Source organism: Ursus americanus, chromosome 14, assembly GCF_024610735.1.
Source record: "Ursus americanus isolate L20-20 chromosome 14, mUrsAme1.1.p, whole genome shotgun sequence".
Lineage (NCBI taxonomy): Eukaryota > Metazoa > Chordata > Mammalia > Carnivora > Ursidae > Ursus > Ursus americanus.
In genome coordinates, this window is record NC_142140.1 from 22,144,389 (window position 1) to 22,159,740 (window position 15,352).

A 15,352-nucleotide genomic window follows, 5' to 3' on the forward strand; every position below is an offset into this window, starting at 1 on the left:
CTTTTTATTCAACATATTATCATCCGTTAGATTTTATTAATTAGAGAGAGGGAGCAAGCACACGAGATTGAGAGAGAGAGAGAGAGAGCACAAGCAGGGGAAGAGGGAGAAGCAGGCTCCCTGCTGAGCAGGGAGCCGGACGCCGGGGACTCCATCCCAGGACCCGGGGATCATGACCTGAGCCAAAGGCAGACGCTTAACCACTTAACCTCCTGAGCCACTCAGGTGCCCCATCAATGTATAGTCATCCATTCTGCCATTCATTTTGGCGATCAAAATGCTCCTTGGAATCAGCCATTTTTCCTTTCCGTGGAGAATGGTATTTAGAAATCAAGATCTGGTTTCTATTTAAACTAACAGGAACTTCATCCCAAGGGGGAAAAAAGTGTCACCTGTCCACCTAAAAATAAAATGCACGCATGAACCATACCTGAGCTGATCCTTGGGCAAGTACGGTCTGCCTAGTTTCCCTTCTTTCTCATTTCCATATCTGTATATTCCTTTGATTATCCTCCCACAAACGAACACTGATTCACATGCTGCAAAACTTTCTCTTTCTCTTTGCTCCTATCTCGTTGTGATCTAGTTTCTGAGAAGCGGTCGGCCCAGATACTTTGGTCATAATGCTTATGTCTTTGAAACTGTGATACACGCCCACAGAAACACCTGTACTTTTTGGCTTTTCTTGTAATGCTTTTTCCTTTTTCAAAGCGTTTTATATCTTGTTTTGCTTTTTGTTCTCAAACTCCATGAAACATGTGAGACAGGTATTATGATTTCCCTTTTATGTTTTTAGAAAGGAAGCCAGAAGAGCAAAAGACTTTCTGACATCTAACACCGACTGTGTTTGGTGTGTTAAGCTTGCGTATCTAGTCTTTGACACCTACTACTTAGCTCACAGTGCCCATGGCTGGTGAAGCCTGGGCTGTGTTCTCATGGTTCAGAAACTCATTCGGAGTTCAAAATCAAGGCCAATCAACCGTAGAGTGAATTAAGAAACACAAGAAGCATTCCCTCTTTTAAAAGGAAAGATAAAAATACTCCCATCGACTTTTTTACTTCACTACCCTTTTAGTGGATGAATGTTCTAGAAAAAGCACCTGCTCTTTGCTAGGCAGTGTTCTAGGTCCTGGAGATACAGATAGGGCCAAATAGATAAAAACCCATGTCCTTAAGGATCTTACCTATGAGACAGGGCTGATAGTGAGTGGGAAGAAAAACAATAAAGAAAATAGATAAAGTGTGTAATGCATTAGAAGGTGCAAATCAGATCACCAAATACAGTCGTACAAGGTGCTCACTGCTCAACTCCATGCCCAAAGGTGCCATGAGATAGAACTGTCACTAAGTAAGATGAGAAAGGCTTCAGGGAAGATCAGGAGTTCTGTTTGTTTGCTGTATATTGAAGTATAATATACATATAGAAAAGTGCAGGTAAGCGTGCAGCTCAACAGACTTTCTCAAGTTGAACACATCTGGGCAACTAGCATCACTATCAAGTAAACAGAAGAGTGCCACCTGAGAAGCCCCTCACATGTTCTCTTCCAGGCATTAATCCCCCCACTTCTGTGACTTTTAATAGCATGTATTACTTTTGGCTGACTTTGTATTTCGTATAACTGGAGTCACACAACATATGCTCTTTAATGTTTGGCCTATTTTTGCTCAGATTAGGTTTTTGAGATTCATCCATATTGTATGTAGTTTAGGCTAGCTTGTTCACTTTCACAGCTGAATAGTAGTCCATAGTCTAAATATACCACAGTTCATGTGCTCATTGATGGGCATTTGGTTAGTTTGCAGTACTGAGTTATTACAAATAGTACTAGTGTCCATCGTGTAGGGGATATATGTAAACATGTCTGTTAGGTGTTTACCTAAGAGCAGACTTGCTGGGCCATCGTGCATCTGTGTGTTAAGATTTAGTAGACCTTACCAAAAAGTTGGTCTGGAACTAAGTTATAATCCACCAGCAGTGTATGAGAAGAACGTAGTTTAAGTAAAATGTCTATTTCATGCAGTGTAATCAGATGGACCAAGTACACTGCAAAGAAGTAAACCAAAATACTATTTGAAGACGATTTCACTGTGTGCCTACAAATGGAAATAAATTAGCTAAAACTTATTGGCATTATAAGCTTTGGTGAGGAAATTTAATGGTAGTGAAATACTCTAAAAATAATAATCCTACTTAATGATAACGAGGAAATATAATGAAAAAGGTGGCCCATTTATAAAGGAAAATATAAAATACTGAGTGTTAACCCTAACATTGAATGTGTGTGATCTTTATAGTATATCGTAAAACTTTATGGCCACTATAAAGCTATTTCTTTTTTTTTTTTATAAAGCCATTTCGGTAGAGACATACATGGTTCCAAAGAGGAAGGCAAATTTTATATATATGTACACACACACACACTCATACTTATATATACATATATATATACTTGTGTATATATATATATATATACTTGTGTGTATATATATATTTATATATATATAAACTTGACAAGATTATTTTAAATTTAAAAAAATATGTGAAAGAGAATGTTAAAGATTATTATGGAAAATTAAAGCACTTAGATTTTGAGATATAATGGAACGTTGATGAAATGTTACAGAACAACACAAAAATGGAACAGTACCCAGACCAAAGTAGATTGCTATAGCTATAATAATATGGAACAATGTAAGAAGCAAGATGGTGCATGGTGCAGAGAATAACATGGAAAGAATCTTTGGGCCTAGGCTTTATGATAAATGCTTTATATTTGTCCCTCATCAGTGCTCTAAACAACCCACTAAATTCAATATTATCATTCCCCATTTTGCAGATAAGGAACTGAGTTTCAGAAAAATAGCTTGCTCAGAACCCCAAAGATTCTTCCAGTGAGGGAGATGGGCCCCAGGCCCGTCTGACTTCATAGGCCAGGAGAAGGAGAACAGATTGAAGGATACAGTTTGTACCCAGTAGACGACACAAAGGGGTTAACATTGGTAGCTCAAACAAAACATAAGCTCTCAAATAGGTAAGTGAACAAAGGGTCATTTCACACATGGGCAATAACAAGTAAGATGCAATTGCAAGAGGGAGACTCAAATTGATTAGTAAGCAAAGAATTGCAAATTGCAACAATTTTGCAGTAGTATTTGATACTTTTCTAATTAGCAAAAATAATCTTATTTATCTGATGTGACGTATAAAAATACATACATTTCCCTAAGATGGAAAAATCGGTGAGAAGGTTTGATATCCTTATCTGGGTGATGGTTGCATGAGTGTATACACGTGCCGAAATTCACCACGCTGTGCACTGAGATTTGTGCATATTACTGTATGTACCTCAATAAAAAAAGAAGAAAAGCACTTTAAAATATGGTCAGTGATGAAATCAGAGTTACTTGTGAGAAAATAAAAGAAATAATTAGATGCTGCCAAGGTTAAGGTTGGTATAAAACGTTTGGCATGGTTCGTATAAAGCCTTGAATTTGAACTCCAACTTCTCCTAAGAACCACAGCAAAGAGGGCGTTATGATCACTTGCATAACTCACAGTGGTCATTAAGGCAAAAACAAAGCAGCTGCTCAGAAACTTCTCCCAGGGGTCCTCCTGAAGGACTGTTATATGATGTAATTAACTATATCCTCCACAACGCACCTAGAGTTATTAAGATAATGAGGGTCCGAGGGTTGCTTCCTATATAGTTTCTCAATAGGAGCCAAAACACAAAAGCAGTTTTACCTTGGGACAAGCCTTATGGTTCAGTTTTGCAAATTTCTGATGCTTGTAGCTTAATCCAGGAATAAAACAAAGAATCTAGGTCAGTGGTTCTCAACTAGGGAACCTTTGCCACCTAGAAGACATTTGGAAATGTTTGGAGACATTTTTGGTGGTCACCACTGGGGGAGAGGGGAGGCTGCTCCCGGAATCTAGTGTTTAGAGACCAGGGGTGCTGCTCAGCACCCTATAATGCACAGGGCAGCCCCCACCAAAAAAAAAAAAAAAAATTATCTAACTGAAAATGTCAATTATGCCAAGGTTGCAAAACTCTGGTCTAGAAGAACAAATGGAAAATATATATCATCGAGACCATCCTTCAGAAATATGACCTCTCACCACTAGCTTGGACAAAAAAAGGACAAAGTATTGGTTCATTTACACAAGGGTAATGGGGGGTTCAGATGTGGTAGTTATGGCCGGGTCCCCTAGGGGCAGCATAACCCCCAGAAGACTGGAACTAGCACAGGGAAGGATGCTTCCATGGGCCAGCAAGAACTGCCTTGCAAGATAATAGGTAGGTCTTGAGTGGTGATGTGCCCCCTCCTCCCCCGCCATCAGACTAATTGTATGAAACCAGTGAGTCCATATCTCTGGAATTCTCTGATCTGGCAGATTCCTCCTCCATGTAGCTGTGTCCACAGAAGGAATTAAAAGGTCTCCTGGGAGCTACACCCATTCACTCATTTGTGTGCTTATCACATCTGTTCTTGACGCTGTTTGCTGGCTTAGTGGTAAACCAAAGCGAGAGCATCTGAGCAGCATTCAAGTCACTGTTCTTGCCACTTGTTGAGCTTCAAGCAGACTTTGAAGTCTGGCCTGGCTGAGCAGTGGATGATGCAGTCGACTACCAAGGTCGGGAAGTCCCTTTCTCTCCGTCTGTGGGCAGTGATTCTCTCTGGTTCACATCTTCCCAACTTTGCCCTGAGACACAGCGGGAGAGAGCTTTCTTCCCTCAGCTCTGATTTGGAAAATCCCTGGGAGTGTCGTTGGACCAGCTTCCGTCACTTGTCCACAGAGCGATGATTGTGTTTGCACACAAGCCAGTAGAGAAAGAAGCAGTTCTGAAAAGAATGGGATCTTCAGCCCAGAAAAAGAGATGGGTACTAGGCAGTAAGACAAATAGATATCCAGCACTCTGGGGAAATATGCCAACTTTTTACAGACTTTTTATTTTGAAATTATTTCAAACTTACAGAAGAGTTTAAAGAATGGCACAAAAAATGGCAATATGTCCCTCAAACCAAATTCACCAGTCATTAACATTTTGCCACATTTGCACTCCCTCTCTCTGCCCGCGGATGTGTAATTTTTTTCTGGATCGTTTAAGAGTAAGTCATACTGTTTATCCTTAACTAATTCATCGTATAGCACCTAAGATCAAAGACATCCCTTATATATCCATGTTACAATGATTGCGTTTAGAACATTTAACATTGAACCTGTACTATTGCATAATGTACCGTCCAGTTGTCCCAGTAATGCCCTTTATAACAACTTGCCCTCTTGATACAGAATGACACCCTGTGTTTAGTTGTTATAACTGCTTAGTCTCCTTTCCTTCGAAACAGTTCTTCATCCTTTCTTTAGCATTCATTCTATCGACATTTTCAAAGTGAATGGGCCAGTTCTTTTGTAGAATGACCCTCCACTTGGGTTTGTCTCATGCTTCCTCACGATTAGATCTAGTGATGTATTTTTGGCAGGAATACTACCCAGTGGTGTACTGGAACCAGCTAGTACCAGCGGTGAGAGCCGATTCTCACATCACCTCCCAGCAGTGTGTCCTATGAGATCATACTGGTAGTTTGAAACCTGGTAGTTTGAAATCAGCCATGGTGGGAGTATTTGCACCCTGGATAGCAACAGATGCTACAAATGAGGGATCCTCCCCCCTCTCCAAGTTTTGGTTGTGAAACATTTATATTTACCAACACAGGCATGTATATAAGTGAAGTGGTGTCCTTCTCAATGAATACTATCAGGAAGCACATGATGCTGGTCTGTCCAGTTATTGGTGATATCTTATCACTTGATTAAGACTGTAGCTGTCTCGAGCACCTGGGTGGGGCAGTCAGTTGGGTGACCGACCCTTGGTTTTGGTTCAGGTCATGATCTCGGGGTGGTGGGATCGAGCCCTGCATTGGGCTCGGTGCAGAGTCTGCTTGGGTTTCGTTCTCCCTCCGCCCCTCTCTCCTGCACGTGTGCTCTCTCTTTCTCTCTCTCTCTCTCTAAAATAAATAAATCACTCTTTAAAAAAAAGATTGTATTGTCAAATTTCTCCATTGAAAAGTTAGCATCTTCCCCCTTATCATTAAATTCCCCCTATAGAGAGGTACTTTGTGATTATATAAATACCCAATTGTCCTGTTTCTCACCAAACTTTCACGCAATAGTTTTTATTTATTGAAAACTATTGCCTGGATAATTAGTACTATGATGACTGTAAATGATAATTTTCTTTTCCTCTCATTTCTTACACGTTTCTTTGTTGGTGTTCTACAAGCTACCTTTTTAAATAGACTTAACCCAAGACTAGCTCGATAATTAGTTATACACTTAGAAACAAGCTGACTTCTTCCCCCAGCGGTTTGTCAGACAGTTCCAAGTCCTAAGTGTTTGTGAGCCAGTGATTCATGTCCATCGTTGTGCAGAATAAGTTTCCATGAAGTACTATATTAATACAGAAGAAGCAGATGGGTCCTCAGAAATAATTTCCCCATTCCAAGTGTTTATGTTTGATGATAACTTACCATCCCATCAGCAGGAAACGTGGCATTTGGAGTCATTTCTCAGTCTTATCTGATTCCAGTTTTTATCAAAAGCATGCCTTCGAAAGATTGCTGGTGAGAGATTTACACTGGAATCAGAAAACTAGTGTGTGGCGGAATGGAAAGAGCACTGGACAAGAAGCCCAGAGTCACGGTCTGCTGTGGTGTTGGGTCGTACACACCATGACCCCGATGCTCAGTACCATCATCTCTAGAATAATAGGAGTCATATTTTCACTAAATTCCCTTTCAAATTCTCAAACTTTCTTTTATTCTCTTCTACTTGTGAATCAAAACCTAGAGTGTGCCTTATTAGCAAGATGTCTTGGTCAACTGAGCTAAGAAACCAAGGACAAAAAGAAGATGTCCGACACAGAGCCTGAACCTAGTGACCTAGGGACTGAATCCGTAAAGCAGCTAAATTAGCCATGAGGGTAGAGCACCAAGACTTGATACTGTTTCGTATTACCCTTGTGCATTCAGCCACATCATCTGACTCTTTTCTCTGCTCCTCTTTGTTTATCCCTGACAGTCATGGAAACCATGAAGGATCCCATTACCTCTCTCTCTGAGGAGATCCCTCTCTCAAGTGGTAGCTTGCCCAGTACCTATAAGGTTACCTCTGTTGCCATGGTTATAAGGAAAAGAAATCTTCCATCCTAGGACAGACAGCAGTTTCTAAAGAACTTTTGCACTTCAGGCATGAAATTCCAGAGTTCTGTCTATGTCTTAATTGAATTTCACCATACGAAATTGCTGAGAACCAGGCAGATAGTATTATTTTTGCTTGATCCATTGTTTGGTGAGCTCCCTGCACAAGTCAGGTAACCTTGGCAGTCAGTATTAGAATTCAAAATATGTTGCCTTGGATTTCCAGAACAGTGGTTAGGAGGAAGGTGAGGTAGGGGCTGAGGTATATAAAAGAATGTAAGGCTTGGCCAAACCATGCATTCTCCTGTCTCCCTGGCACAAGAGTTCGGTAGGCCCTACCCCTCCACCCCACCATCACCCTTCTCCACCAGAATGGTGGTGGGACAACTTGCATAGGTGGGGGAGGGGGGGGAAACAACCATAGGTGAACTGCATATTTGCCTCCCCACTCTTCTGGAGCTGTCTGAGCCTGGTACTTGTCATGCTTCAGCTCCTCATTTCAACATTTTTAATATTTAATGACCCTTCTAAGGTAGAGAATTATTTGGCAGCATTCTTAAGAGTTTCTGTCTGAGGCCTTTTTATCTGCTGAACTTCCATTTGCTAAATTGAAAAGTTGGTGTCTCAAATGTTGTTTGGATGACTCACCTAAGATTCTGATGAGGCAAAGAGGGTCATGGGGGATCAGAAGAGTTGGCAGTCATTTTCAATATATTTTATTTAGCTTTCAGTCTGCTAATATCCGAAACAACCCATTTTTTTTTCTTTTCTAAGATTTTAAGACAAACTGGACTTCAAGTTTAGGTGTAATTTCAAACTCAAAGATGTTTTTGAGAGTTCCTCCTCACGTTACCCACCCCTGCATAAGGTTTTTTCTTTTTTTCTTCGAGCATAAGGAACTCAACCTTTGTAAAATTTGTCTTGATCAACACCCATCTCACCTGTTGGATTAAGGGCTTCATCATCTTTCACCAGATTACAAAACCACTGTCTGTTGCCTGAAAGACAGAGGGTGATTGATTCTTCCAATCAACCTGGCTTCTCTTTGATTTTATAATCTGTTTCTAGAGATTAGAAGCAAGCTTTGAATTCCAAGGCTCTGGCCTGTCAGCTTTTAAAGGGAAAAAACTTTGGAGCAGATCCGTTGCCTCAGGCTTCAGAAGGGAAACTTAGATGTCGCGGGTTGAAATTCATTTGTTTTCATTTTGTCGTATAAGGGAAACACAGATAATTACCACAGCCGGCATTGTAACGCCCTGGGTTTTTGGTTTGTTTATTTTATTTTATGGCTTTTAGAAGAATTATTGTCATTTAGTTTGTTTTGTTTTTGAGAACTCCACTCAAATCACTTGGAAAGATGAGAGAAAAGCATAGTCCTTTCAGAAATCCTCAGTGAGCCAACTGCTTCTGTGAACCTCCCTCATTCGCCTTTGCCTTAAAACTACTTAATTACTCACCATTGATGCCCTTGGTATAACTAGAAAAACTCTTCGGCCCGAATTCAACAGGTAGAAGGGAGAATAAGGAATTCAGGGTAATTTCTAGGCTCATGAGTTCCATGGTCTCAAACACTCCACTTTCAAGTACTAACTATACAACACTTAAGCAAGGTTACATGGAATTGTTTCAGTGCGTGTTAATGCTTGCCAGAAAGCATATCACCAAACAAATTTTTTTTACAAATGTTTTAAAAATAAAGATCCCTCTATACCATTCATTGAGTCACTGTGGTAATATATTACGTGATGTGGTAATGGTATTAACAAAATTCTCATATTTAACAAAATAAATGAAGGCACCTGTGAGTATTTTTGCTAGAGGCAATACTCCCTCCACACACACTTATGCATCCCTACCAGGGTACTGAAAAAGCATTCCTGTTTTCCAGAGCCCAGAATTCCTATTTTTGGAGTTGAGGGAAATCTTAAAGGATGAAAAAAGAAAATAATGGGTAAAATGATAAATTAGAGTTCATCAAACTTCAGTAAAATGGAACAGAAATTTGGCCTTCTTTAAGTATTTTCTGTAACTGATTCTTAAGGCTTTGCATTTTATCTTAATTATGTAAATAGTAATTCAGCAATGTGTCATTGATGCAGAAGTGAACTTATATTTTTAATAATAGTTGCATCGTGTGTATATCGAAAAAAATGTGGTGACACAGAAAAAAATATGTCAGGAAAACAGAATGAACAAATCTAAGAAAATCTTCAGAGCTTAAAAACGAACCTATAGGGATAAAAATTATTCATTGAGAAGTTGTCTGAATTTTCAGCCTCAACGTCATTTGTGTTTCTTCCAGAATACTGCTCTCTAAACAAAATTCCCCACAGCTAATTAAAATGTGTGTATGCACGCACACCACACACACACACACACACACACACACACACACACACACACACATCGTGGCTTCCCCTGAAGCCTGGAAGCGCCCCTCCACTCCCCCTCCCTTTCCCCTGTAATGGTATGATCTGCGTTTGATTGTATACTGCAGGTGCCAAGCTGTGACAGCTTCCCCAACTCCACAGCCATTTGCTACAACCTAGGGCAGCCTGTGTTCAGTGATGCTTTTCTTTTCCCCCGACAGGGGCAAATCGAAGCGGACAGCGAAACCATTTTCAAGTTAGCGGCACTCGTGTTACAGGTAAGAATCCACCGACCGCCTCATGCCTGCGCCTTTTTGTTTGTTGGTTTTTGTGCACTGCCTGCAAGTCTGAAACTTTCGCATGGGCTGGTGGCTGATAGATTTTTAAGCCAGCTGGTTGTTTGCCAGTGAAAAACGTGAGCCACCGTTTTCTGTTTTAGCGTCATTTGCATGAGCCATAGTGTGCTATTGCCTGTTGCAAAGGAAAATGAAATTTAGACTGCTCTGGGGGAAAAGAATTTAGACCGTACTTCTGGAAAGGGGCTCTGGAATAGTTGAGTCTGGGAAGCAGCAATTGTTACAACAGCTGTAAGTTTCATTTAAATTAAGTAACTTTTGTATACACTTTCTTGAGGTCGAGTGCCAGAGCCCCTTAATGCTTAAAGACGCTAGGAGCTGAAAAACCAAGCGTGTTCTGTGCTTGTTTAAAAAGAGAAAACAAGTAGCCTGCGTTGATTTTCTCACGTCCGGTTTAAAAGGTCTGCGTCCACACCAAAAAGTGTGCTGCTGGAATAGACCAGCATTTATCACGTGATCGCAGAGACCTAAAAGAAGACAGACTCATCTGTGCTTTTTCAGACATATTTGTCTCCTCTGTTAAGAATAGGAAGTATTTCATGGATACTAATGTGTTCTCGCCAATGCCACATTCTTCTCCGTGGTCCTAGAGAAAGTGTTCCTCGTGAACATTCTTCAAAACAAAATTCAGGCACTTTAAGAGGGAAACGTCACCAAGAGTGAAATTCATTCGCTTAATTAACATAAATACATATTGATCATCTATCTTTGTTTTTTATTTCAGGAAGCCAAAGGGGATTATACCAGGTAATGGTTCCTTTTCTGATGTTACTATGCAAAATAACCCTAGCTGAACCCTCGCTGAATGCCCTTACTTTAAATAACAATGGATGCAAACTCAAAAGAAAGTAGATCTCCAGGCGGGAGACTGAGATCTCTTCCCTCTTCAAATAGGGACCCATTCTTTTTGTGAATGAGTCCAGCAAGGAAGCTTTCTTAGAATTTTCCAAGCCAGACTGACAGTGAATTGTAAACAGAAGCCCTCCGAAGTTCTATTTTCTGTTCTCTGTTAGCAAGATGAAGAAATCCCTAAAAAGCTGTGGTAGCCGTGCTGACTTTTTAAAATTTATAAATAATCCTGTGTTGGAAGAGTTATAACATATGCACAAAAAGATAAACTCCATCAGCTGCTTGGTCAAGGGATTAATAGGGGCTTTCTTTTTGCAGCTGCCCTGAAGGGGCCTCCCCCTTCAGACACTTGACCTAACAGTGGTATTGTTGCCACTGGGACACTTACTGGTTCTAACTGCCTGACTGGCCACCTCATCAGAGTGTTTCTATTTGAATTCATGCTCCACCTGCTCCTTTCTGCCCTTTTCGTGCAGTAGTTGGAGTCGGAGAAATCGAAACGGTTAAAGGGAGAAGCAAGACCTCCAATTAGAAGCAGCCCACAGGCCAGTGACCCATTGAAAGCCTCACCTCTACCATGTTAATGTTCCACTCCTGGTAAACTTTACCCGTAGATTATTTACAGATGACCTACTACTCATTCCCAGCCAGGGTTTTGAACGGTATGCTCCTTAACAGACTGATAACCGACTAACGCCTTCCGTGCCTGAAAACGTCCGTTCAGGACGTACTACTTCGCCTCAGAAACGCCAGATCCTCTCACCTGCCCGTTCAGTTTGGTGAAATGACTGAGGAGTCCACATAACACACCGCGATTCGCTCGCCATATTCAGAAGCTTTGTTTTGTGCTGTGTTATTTTTTAAAATTTGTGTTTAAGTTAGGAAATAGGCTTCGAAGGGATCAGGAAAATCTATAAACGCATTTTTTTTTAAATTAAAAGACAATGTGGGGCTAAAAGGAGGATAAATGAGTTTCTGGATCCTTGACCTCATGCCGCTATGTTCTCTGCTCTTGGCTTTCTTGGAGGAGCCATATTTCCTAGGAAGATCAGATATGTGAGGAATGCCGTCATGTAGGGGGGTGAGTCTGCAGTTGATTTAGAAATGACGGCTTTAGGGCCAAAAGCTCACCTTCTGCAGTCTGTGAACTGCTAACCCTTCCTTCCCCATTTCCTCCCCGCCAGCCATGTGATGGACACTCCAAAAGCCTCATAGCCTCATCAGGAAAATGGCACCTACCCCCTAGATTAATGGGTGTAGAGTGGGAGATCAAATGTATGTAAACATTGCCCAGGGCAGTTTCTGGCACGTAGCAAGCTCTCTGCAGACTTTTGACTATTATTATCAATTATTCTAGTATCATTATTGCCCTCCTCATTATCAGCCTGTCCTATCTTTTGGCGACCTCTGAAGAGGCTATTGGGACTAAGGTGGGTCTGAAGAAGGTGAATAGTGTATTAAGAGAAAGAAGAGAAGAGAAAGGTTGTTATCACAAACCTACCTCAGGGAAGATCTCTTGCATATGACTGAAGGCTCAGAAGAGACAGTCTTGGGGTAGTCCAGACCTTTTAGCCCTAAGACTTCAAGGTTGTCCAGTTACTCTGGCCAGGCCCAAACCAATCCTCTTCTTTAACTTTGCCTTGTGCCTGGTGGTGATTACTAGGCTGGTTACATGGAGGACACTGTTTTGAAATTGTCTAAACCTCACTGAGTAGTAAAAGGAAAGTGAGCCTGGGTGTCAAGAAACTAGCTATGTGACCTTAAGCGATCCAAGCTTCAGCTTGCTGTCTGTAAATTGGGACTCATGAAAATAGCAACTCGGCAGGATGGTTTTAAGGAGATGAATGATGTGGGACGACTTTTAAGTTATCAGTTGTTTCGCTAGCAAGCAAGCATTAGTTGTCGCTAACGAGGGGGTGGAGGTAAAGGAAAGAATAAGGAACTGTGAACTCTTGTCACTGGGTTTATAATGAGGCAGAATTTTGATTCCTTGCTACCACCCCCTCCCTGTGATGTGATCACTTCCTCCCGTGAATGGGGAGAATATACTTCTCCTGCAAACTTTTGTCACAAAACTAGTTTAAGAAAAATCAGGCAAGGGGCGCCTGGGTGGCACAGCGGTTAAGCGTCTGCCTTCGGCTCAGGGCATGATCCCAGCGTTATGGGATCGAGCCCCGCATCAGGCTCCTCCGCTATGAGCCTGCTTCTTCCTCTCCCACTCCCCCTGCTTGTGTTCCCTCTCTCGCTGGCTGTCTCTATCTGTGTCAAATAAATAAATAAAATCTTTAAAAAAAAAAAAAAGAAAAAGAAAAATCAGGCAAAATGAAATACTGTGAGGCAGTGTAGTATATTGGTTAAAGCAAAGACACCAGAACCAGACAACCTTGCTCAGATCCCAGGTCTTCTACTTAGTACTTGTTTAATCTTGAGCAGGTTATTTAAACTGTCCAAGCCCTCAGCTTCCTCATCTGTAGAATGGAACTTATCTTAATAGTATACACCCCATAGCATGGCTATGAGCATTAAAGGAATTAATATTTGCAAAGCACGCGGAACAGTTCCTACAGTCCCCACTTTTCTTATTTCATCATATTAATGGAATGACTTACCACCCCCCTCTTGTTTCAAATATGAAATGCTTCCCGTTTTGGGCTGATATTTAAATAACGCTGTGATGAACATCTTGGTGTAGTTGGGATTGTGGTGACCTGCGATTCTTTTCTTACATGATGTTTCTCAGGTGGAAGCAAGCAGAGGGAAGTTCCTTAAAGAGGCAAAACACAGAGTTGCTGAAGTGGAGTTTCCACATTCTCGATACCACTACATTACAATTATACAAAGTTCATAGCTTTATCCGCTAACACCCACTGAACGCCTAAAATGTGTCAGCCCCAGTTGGGGCACTGAGGATGCAGAGAAACCCAGGCTAGGGCATCTCCTTCCAGGGACCTTGGCTTTCTATCAAGAATTACCTCAGTGGCCATTCTGAATCCCACTCTTCTGTTGGTTTACATGTCAGGAGCTGCAGCCCCTGGCTTTTAGAACTTCACTGAGTTTACTCACTGCGGTTTAAGCCTCAAAAAATGTCCCGGAATACCTTCCAAGACCAGGACAATGTGGCTTTCTCAGTTACAACAATGATTAACACCTACTTCTTCAGGCTTCTCTGGTCCACCCACTCCTAATGAATATCTCCCTCTTTCTCAAATGTAGCATTTCCAAAACTGAATCCAGCAGCATCCATCCCAGCCCCCAGAGAACTCCTATTCCCTGACTCCCCTTGCATGGCATTACCTCTTTCTCTTGAATCACCTCTGAGGATTTCCCCTTCTCCCTCCCACCCATCTCCTCCATCTGTCAGTCAGCTCCCTTCTCTCCTTCTCTCTATCAGAAGGCTTGCTTTCTCAGCCCTCATTCCCCTCCACACAACCCGAACGGAGCACTGTGTGTATAGTCTGTGGGAGTGCTTTTGACAACATTATTTTCAAAGCCCATGCATGATTGCATTCAATCCCCACCACAAATGTTACCCCTGCCGTTGAACAAATTAACAGATGGAAAATCAGCCCCAAGGAAACAATGTCACACAGCCAGCGAGCTTCCAGGTCTTTTCTGATGCCGTCCCTCACAACCACCTGCACAGAACCCCAGTTATCACCCCAAGACATAAATGTGATCAGTGTTGTTCCCTTCCAAGAGTCTCCTTACAGCTTCTCATTGCACAGACGCCCACCCTCCAACAGCCTGCCCTGGTATCAAGGCTTGACTTGATCTGTAGTATGTATTTTAATTTCCCATACTCTCCTGTTCATACTCTTTAATATCTGTCCATGCCTCTCTTCTCGGTTCTCCAAGTACTCTGTAGGATTTTTCCCTTTGTGGCTTTGCTCAGACTCTTCTTCCTGGAATGCCTTGAAAAACAACAATCCTCCCCCTTCTTGCTTAGCTTCCTGCCATGTTTCCTTAAGAGTATTTTAAGTGAACATTATCATAACCAGTAGGAAACCTTGCTTTCTGGAAGTTAATTAAAATAGTAAAGTGGGGACTTTCATTCTCTTTAAATAGTTGACAGTCTGAATTTCCAAGTCAGCCTTTAAGCTGCAAAGATAACAAGCTGCTTGGGTTACACAACACAGACAACGCAGAGAATTCCTGAAAGCTGACACGGCGGCGAGGAGGGAAGGCTTTATCACTGATCACTGAGCTAGCTGCAAATGAGTTTGTAAAAGCCAGGCTGGATTTTTTTTTTTTTCTTTTTCTTTTTTCTTAAGATCCTGAAAGGTGGAAGTTACCAAATAACCGTGTGATTCGGGCACTTCTGCTTATACATAAGAAAAGTGAGTGACGACAATTTACAACTCAGTGCTGGGTCAGAATGAGCTGAGCGTATATTGTCACCCAGCTTCAAATGGGAAGGAATAATTCACAGCTTACAGCTGTGCTAGAAAATGCAGCTGTTTCCCATGGGAAAGGACCTGGTGTGGCTGCCCTAAGAGTGGTTAATGAAGGGAGAGGGGAAAAAAAGCAAAGACTTAAAAGAACTGTCCCGCCTCATTCTTACCTCTCTAGAGCACT

At 41.5% G+C, this 15,352-nt stretch overlaps 1 protein-coding gene across 4 annotated transcripts in view; it reads left to right on the top strand.

Moving 5' to 3' along the window:
• The window catches only part of FRMD4B (FERM domain containing 4B), a 315,746-nt gene that overhangs the window by 242,939 nt on the left and 57,455 nt on the right, over positions 1-15,352 (top strand). For all 4 annotated transcript variants that reach the window (XM_087866862.1, XM_087866860.1, XM_045808065.2 and 1 more), the window contains 2 exons: positions 9,794-9,850; positions 10,653-10,675. In XM_087866862.1, coding sequence (XP_087722988.1) covers positions 9,794-9,850; positions 10,653-10,675 — 80 coding nt within the window. The remainder of the gene's footprint in view (positions 1-9,793; positions 9,851-10,652; positions 10,676-15,352) is intronic.